At 32.2% G+C, this 7924-nt stretch overlaps 1 protein-coding gene across 1 annotated transcript; it reads left to right on the plus strand.

Annotated features, from left to right (window-relative positions):
- Window positions 1–1176: 1176 nt before the first annotated feature.
- LOC103482912 (scarecrow-like protein 8) lies at window positions 1177–3864 on the plus strand. Its single transcript, XM_008439302.3, has one exon. The coding sequence runs from the start codon at window positions 1609–1611 to the stop codon at window positions 3403–3405; it is 1797 nt and encodes a 598-aa protein (XP_008437524.2). The 5' UTR covers window positions 1177–1608; the 3' UTR covers window positions 3406–3864.
- The last annotated feature ends 4060 nt before the right edge of the window (window positions 3865–7924 follow it).

A 7924-nucleotide genomic window follows, 5' to 3' on the forward strand; every position in this document is an offset into this window, starting at 1 on the left:
AACAAATGGAATCAAATTGGCATATTTTAACAAAATTTCTTTATCAAAAACAATCCCACTACCTACGATGACTTATATTATAATATATTTTTCTTTTTCAAACTCCAACATAATAATATTTGTTTTCTCATAAGTACTTACACATTTTCAATTTTTAAAATCATAAAGTTCCAACCACATTATTATTTCATCCCCATCTCATAATAATTCCTTCATCACACACCAAAACTTATATCTTTCAAGGGGGAAACCCACAAAAATAAATTAAATCATTTTAAAACAATTTTTTCCCATTAGAAATTAAAGAGGCGAAAATTATATTTTAAATAGATTTTATCGATAACTATTCGATGAAAATGTGGAATCTTCCCCAATTCAATGTGACTTAACTAGAAAGGATCCAATATTTATTTTAGTGACGTATTTGTAACAACTATTTTTCTTTATTATTATTATTATTATTTTCAAGTTTATTACCATAATTTTAAATAAAATTAAAATTAGATTACTCATTTTGAATAGTGTAATTTTTGTTTTGGTTTTATTTGTTCCTATTACACATTCTAATTTGGTATGTATGTATGAATGATTAAATATTATCATTTGATCTCCTTGATTTTGCTTAAATGTTATTAATTATGTTCTTAGGCACTAATTTTTCTTTCTCTATTTACCTTTCTTTTTAAAAGTTTGGCCAACACAATGAGCAAAATAGAAAAAGAAAAAAAAAAAACATAGCCCCTATTTAATATAATAACAATAGAAGAAAATAGTAAAGTTTGACCAAATTTTATGTATCATAATAAAACTATACGAGACTATAAAATTAAATTATAATATCCAGTTTGGTAATTACCTAAAATCCAAACTTTTTTTTTTAAAATAAATTTGCTACGTACTTTTAATAAAATAAAACAAAAAAGTTTAAAACTAAAGAAAATAAAAATGGTAAGAATATTTGATATTTTGTTGTTGAAGATTATTTATTTGTAAAAATGGTAAAATTGAAATAGGAAGGGAAGAGGGACGCGCGTAAAGATGAGAGTAGGGAAAGAAGTGAAGAAGAAGAAGAAGAAGAAGAAGAAGAAGAAGAAGAAGAAGAAGAAGAAGAAGAAGAAGAAGCAAAAGTTTCGTGGAAAGTAAGGAGGGATGGGTTGGGTCTACCCCTCGTTTTATCACCACAAATTCTTCTTAACTGTCGCCACCCAACCCCATCTTCTCTACATCCAACGGCTCACCTTTTTTTCTACATTTTTCCTTTTCTTCTTCTTTTTTATTATATTTAAATTAAAATAAAATAAGAAAAAAAAAACATAGAGCTATTTGATACATTTCTTCAATATTTTGAAAAAGTTGAAATCTCTCTCTCTCTCTCTCTCTCTCTCTCTCTCTAATCTTCTTCCGTTATATTCTCAAGATTTATTTAACTGTTTCTTCTTCTTCTTCTTCTTCTTCCTTGATATATATATATATATATATACATTATATAATATATATTCTCTCTTTGATTTCCATTCCCATTTCATAATTTTTTTTTTCTAAAAATTGATTCTTTGTAATAATTTCGTGAGAGAAATACAGAGAGGGAAGGAATCGGTTTTTGTAACGATGCAATCAGGTTTCACCGGCGGTGGAGCTCCGGATTTCTATACCGCCGGCAGATCCATGTCTTCCAACCCTTCTCAACAAAATGCTTACAGATCCCAACTCTCCGGGGGTTCTTTCATAGATCCTGCGGCTACTCAGATCGCTCGTCAAATCCCTTCTTCCCTTCTTGGAAAACGGAATCTTGCCGATCTTCACTCTCACAATCAACATAATCATCACAATCTTCCTCTCAATAACTTGTTTCTTCGGTCTGTGAAACCCAGGGCCTTCAATCATCCCATTTCTCCACTTTCTAATTTGGATTTCTACTCCACTATGACTTTGCCGTCGCCGGATGTTCAGGCTCACCGTCTTTATGGGACGAGTTCAGGTGCGCTTCTTCAGCAGCTTCGTCAACAGCCCAACGGTGGGATTCCGGTGAGGGATTTGCAGAGTCTGGAGTCGGAGAAGAAGATGATGAACCACCGGCTTCAGGAGTTGGAGAAAGAGCTTCTTGAGGATAACGATGATGACGATGGGAGTGACGCTGTTTCTGTGATTACGAGCTCGAATAGCGCATGGTGCGAGACGATTTATAATCTGATCAGTCCGAATCCAAGTCCGACGGCCCAGAATCCGAGCCCGACTTCCTCTGCTTCTTCTTCCTGTTCTTCGTCTACCTCCTCCTCTGTTGCGTCTCCGGCGTCCGATTCCTGGAAACAGTCTGTAATCGAGGCCGCTACTGCGATTTCCGAGGGGAAATTAGAGGGACTTGATGAGATTCTTGCGCCGGTGGTTAAGATTTCGAATGCCAGAGGTAACTCTGTACAGAGATTGGCGGAGTATATGGTTTTGGCTCTCAAATCGCGGGTGAATCCTGTGGAATTTCCGCCCCCGGTGGTGGAGATTTACGGCGATGAGCACTCGGCCGCCACTCAGTTGCTGTATGATGTTTCTCCTTGCTTCAAGCTCGCTTTCATGGCGGCGAATCTCGCGATTCTTGAGGCGATTGGGGAAGAGGATCGGAAATTGCACGTTGTGGATTTCGATATAGGAAAAGGCGGTCAGTACATGAACCTAATCCATCTTCTCTCCGGTCGCCAGAAAGGGAAGGTCACCGTGAAGCTGACGGCGGTCGTGACGGAAAACGGCGGCGACGAGAGTTTGAAACTAGTCGGCGAGTCGCTGACTCAGCTCGCGAACGAACTCGGGGTTGGTTTCAATTTCAACATCGTGAGACACAAACTCTCTGAGTTGACACGCGAGTCACTCGGCTGCGAGTTAGACGAATCACTGGCAGTGAATTTCGCATTCAAGTTATATCGGATGCCAGACGAGAGCGTGTCGACGGAGAATCCCCGTGACGAGCTCCTCCGCCGTGTCAAGTCATTAGCACCCGCGGTGGTGACGGTAATGGAGCAAGAATTGAACATGAACACCGCACCGTTCGTAGCACGGGTGACCGAGTCGTGCACCTACTACAGTTCGCTCTTTGACTCCATCGACTCAACCGTGCATCGAAATCACTCCGACAGGGTCAAGGTCGAGGAAGGACTCGGTCGCAAGCTAGCCAATTCCCTAGCGTGTGAGGGGAGAGACCGAGTCGAAAGATGCGAGGTTTCGGGGAAGTGGCGTGCCAGGATGGGAATGGCTGGGTTCGAAGCGAGGGCGATGAGTCAAACGGTAGCGGAGTCGATGAAAACTCGGCTGAGTTCAGGGTACCGAGTGAACCCAGGGTTCACCGTGAAAGAAGAAAACGGAGGGATATGCTTCGGTTGGATGGGACGGACTCTTACCGTCACAACGGCGTGGCGTTAGTTAATAACCTCACTCATTGTTATTGCTATGTTTTTTTTTCTTTCTTTTTTTAATTTTTAATATTACCTTAATTTCCTAAAGTATTATCAATATCAATATTAATATTAACATTTTCCCGAGAAAATGGAAAGGAAAATGCTACCGAGAGAGAGAGAGGGTGGGGGGGGGGGGGTAGTGTTTGGATTCCAAGAAAATTCTTGTAATGTAAAATTATAAAAAAAAAAAAAAAAAAAAAAGGAAGAAAAGAGAGAAAAAAAATTGATAAATATTTTCCTAATTTTGGGGTGTGTGAAAGGGGAAGTTTGGTGTAGTGCCAACTTGTTGTAGTGTGGATTCCCCTCTCAAATTACCAAACTAAATGGCCCCCACTTTTTTATTTTTATTTTTATTTTTATTTTTCTTCCTAATTCTTATTTTTATTATATGGTATGATGATATAAAAAATATATTTGTGAAGGACGTGTCGTTTTGTGATTGGTGGTTGCTATGTTTTCGTTATTCTTTTTCACTTTTTTCTTTCTAATCATTAATAATAGTTTACCTAATTCAAAAGTCAAATTTAGTTTGGAATGTAATCGGATTTTGGCCTTTGGTTTGTAATGTGAAGCAAATTTAGTGTAGTTTTAATTGACTAAATTAGAAAAATAAATTTATTTAATGTAAGATTTCTTTTTATACGTTAATTATTGATGTTGTTATTCATTTCTTCGATTAAAATATTAGAATTAACCAAAGTTTTCTTTGGGTTTTAATAAAAAATAAGTTATTTTACCAAATATAGAAGAATTAATTTGGAAGGTTTCAGAAGCAATTCAAACAGATTGTGAATTTTGAAAGAAAAATTGATATTAACTAATGCAATTTATAGGCGTGAAAAATGCATAATTAAGTGTAATTTATTTATGATTTAGAGAATTAATGTTTCAAAAAAGTATGAGTGAAGTAAACAATAAATAATGGTGGGAATTGGTAACTTTTGTAATTTACTCGTGCATTAATTATTTTGCAATGTTTTACGATATAATGTTTCAATAACTTCGTTGAATTTTATTGTTACCTAAAAAATAAGATTGCTTTTGATTGAGTAAATTTCAATCTTTCTTGATCCTTTCTTTTCTATGTGAAATCTAAAATTTTATTACTTGAAATCTTATCATTTAATTCCTCAATTCTTTTCTATGTTTGAATTAGTCTTTAATTTGAATATCTAACTTCAAGATGAATAGGAATAAAATTAAAATTAAAAGGAAAAAGGAAAATTTTAAAAAAAAAAAAAAAAAGGTGAATATTTAAAAATGAAGTTTGGGGAAATGGAATTAATTGGATATTCATTCTCATTCATTTATTGAAAGAATGGGAGATGGGGTTACATTCATATATACATACATACATCAATAATGCAAAGGGATTATGGTGAGCCCCAATATGTTTGTCCACTCCAATCTAATTTCTTTTTCTTTTTCTTTAATATTCCAATTCTCCATTCTCTAATTTCTTCATTAAACAAACTTAATTAATCCCCAAAACCAAACATTTTAATCTTGCTTTTTCTATCTTTTCTTTACTTTTGCTTTATTATATAAGTTTAGTCATTAATCCAATGATCTAACCCCCCCCCCCCCCCCCTCTTTACTAATTAGTTAGGAATAAAAGAGTATTATGATTTATTTTTTTTAACCAAAGTTTGGATGAAATTAGAAGAAAGGGGTCAAAGTCAAAGGGTTTGGTTAAAAATGATTTTTTTTTAATAATTATGATTATTTATTATTAGTGGAGCCCAAAGAAGGGGTTTAAGGCTTTTAGTATATGAAATGACTTGACATGCAATGGAAGCACACAATTACTAATGCTTTCATTTTTTTTTTTTTTTAATTCACTTTATTTCTAAAAGTACTTTTTTTTTTTTATTATTATGCCTACTTCCTAACACTTCTTTCAATTTTTTTTTAAATATTAATATTAAAATATGGAACAAACAGTTTCAATATTCATTTTGATTTTTCTTTTGTTGGAATAATGTAATTTAGAACTATTACTTTAAAAGGTTGTGGATTTGTAACTCTTACCTCTTTTGTTCATGGTTGTTTCTCTAAAAAAGGAGAAGAAAAAAGAATAGTTTAATTTGTGAGGAGTAAATATAGAAACAAAAGGTTTGGATAAGTTTTTAGTTCAATAGTTTCAAAACCCTATTATGTTTGATGTAGATTATTAAAGGTTTTGTTCGATAAATATTTGATTTTTTTTCCTTATAAAATTAAGTTTATATACGCTATTTTTATTTACAAATTGTTATGTTTTTGTCATTTACTTATTGTTCTTGGTTTTTAAAAAGAAAAAAGAAAAAGAGAAATTGCATCCGACGATAAAAAATGTTTAGAAGAACGGTCCATAACACCTTCTTTTTGCATATTGCGAATATGATAAATATGATAAGTAATTAATGATATCAGACGGCTATCATACGTTATCTGCTTTTAAATTTGTTATTTTTGTAATCTAGAAAATGTAGTGATATGGACCTTATTATCTTTTTCTTTTTTTTGTTGCTATTTTTGCAAGTGTCCAAAGAAAATATGTTAAGTTTTGATTTAAAAAAAAAAAATTAGTTGTTACGTACTTCCAAATTCAAGTGTTTATTTAAAGGAATTGAAAACAATAATTGAAAAAAATGCGAGAAGACAATCACAGATTTCAAATAATAGAAAAATTGAAAACGAAATAGTTATCAAATCGGGCGTTGAGTTTTTGTTTTGGATTTTCTTAAAGGTGTGATCGATCGTTAAATGATTCCTCATCAAAATTATTAAACTAAAAATGTCGATTGATCATGGCCAAAATCCATGTCTTTAACAACCTAGTCGAAATCAAGTTTGAATCCGTAAGTGATTTCTCATTAAAATTTATAGGCGGATCGAGGAAGTCCACGAAGAAAAAAATGTACATCACCACTTATAACTAATAAGCGAAGTGATCAAGAAAGACCCTAAAGCCACAAGAAAAGTAATTGACATGAGAAGAGGAAGAGGAAGAAGACATTTGTGATAGAGATCAAAATTTTTGAAATTTAATATAATTTGATGTCACTTTTTAAAGGGAAAGAGAGAGAATGAAGGAAGAAATTAAAAGATGATTCCTTTGGAGAAATAAACTAAAAGGATAGTTGTAGTAAAGTAGTGAATGATTTTTCAAACAAATTAAACTAATAGAGAAACATACAAAAGATCATAGGGTAAATTATATAAATAATTTAGAAGATGAGATGATGATTATTAAATGATGCTATTAATTAGAAAAGCACTTCTAAAAGCTGTTTTTGACAATTCAAACTTGGAGAAGACAAACATGGTGGGAGACTTTCCACAACAAACAAAAAATCCATGAATTCGAAAAAACACTTTTTCAGCTCTAATATATATTTCTTCACACTTCCATTGCTTCAATACTTCCAAAGAACAAAAAAAGATCAAATCATTGTTTGGATAACTTTTAATTTACAACTTAGTCCTTCCATTTATTTATATTTATTTATTTGATCCCTATACTTTAGAAAATATCTAATAAATTTATTTCAACTTTAAAAAGGGTTTGATACGTTATTATCTATATTTTTAATTTCGTTGAGTAATAACTCCGTAAACTTTTATTTTTGTGTCTAATTGGTCAATTGATTCAACTTCATATCTACAATAGAAAAGTTTTGAATATAAATATCAATGATCTACATACTACACAGATAATTAAAAAATTGATATAATATTCTTCGAGTTCAAGAATCTATAAAATGTAAAAATTGAAAAAGTCGCAGTTGTTTGATGCCTTTTAGAACTCGGTGAATGTTTTAGAGATCAAACTCTATTTTTTTTTTCTTGTTAGAAAATGTAATTGGTATATTTTGTTCACAAAGCTACGTTTGAATCGACAAATAGAGACGTCAGCATTGGTGGAAAGAGACGATGAATGATATGTAGTATATAAAAGAAAGAGTTCACTTTCAATTTGCCTTTGGTTGAATAGTGAAATTAAACCTTTCGGTAAAAAACAAAGGGTGAAAAAAATTCACTGATTAGATCTACGTGTATTTCAAAATGTAACAAATACTTGAGTTAGTTTTTTAATCGGTAGTTGAAGTTTGTAATTCGATTTCAAAGAGGTTTTTTTTATATATTAGATTTACGTTGAATTAGTATTGAAGTCATGTTAAATTTTGCTTTTCTAAGACAATAGTTCAATAGGATACAATAACGATTGACATTTGTTTTTCTAACGTTAGATAATTTAAAGGTTTTTCTTATTTTGATCCAAAATTAAGAGTACTAATATTAGATTAGATTGCAATCCCATTTGCTGTAGTGTTGACTAAGAAAAGGATTTGCAAATCTCTCAAAGTGTAAGATTTTGTTGAGAAAAAGTCAATAATGTTTATCATTAATGATGTTTGCTGTCATGCAATAATAATCCTATGAACTCAAACATCTCATGTTTGCATTTTGCAACCTCATCCCATTCCAATTCATAGGAA

The sequence above is a fragment of the Cucumis melo genome, chromosome 9 (genome assembly GCF_025177605.1).
Source record: "Cucumis melo cultivar AY chromosome 9, USDA_Cmelo_AY_1.0, whole genome shotgun sequence".
NCBI classification, from domain to species: domain Eukaryota; kingdom Viridiplantae; phylum Streptophyta; class Magnoliopsida; order Cucurbitales; family Cucurbitaceae; genus Cucumis; species Cucumis melo.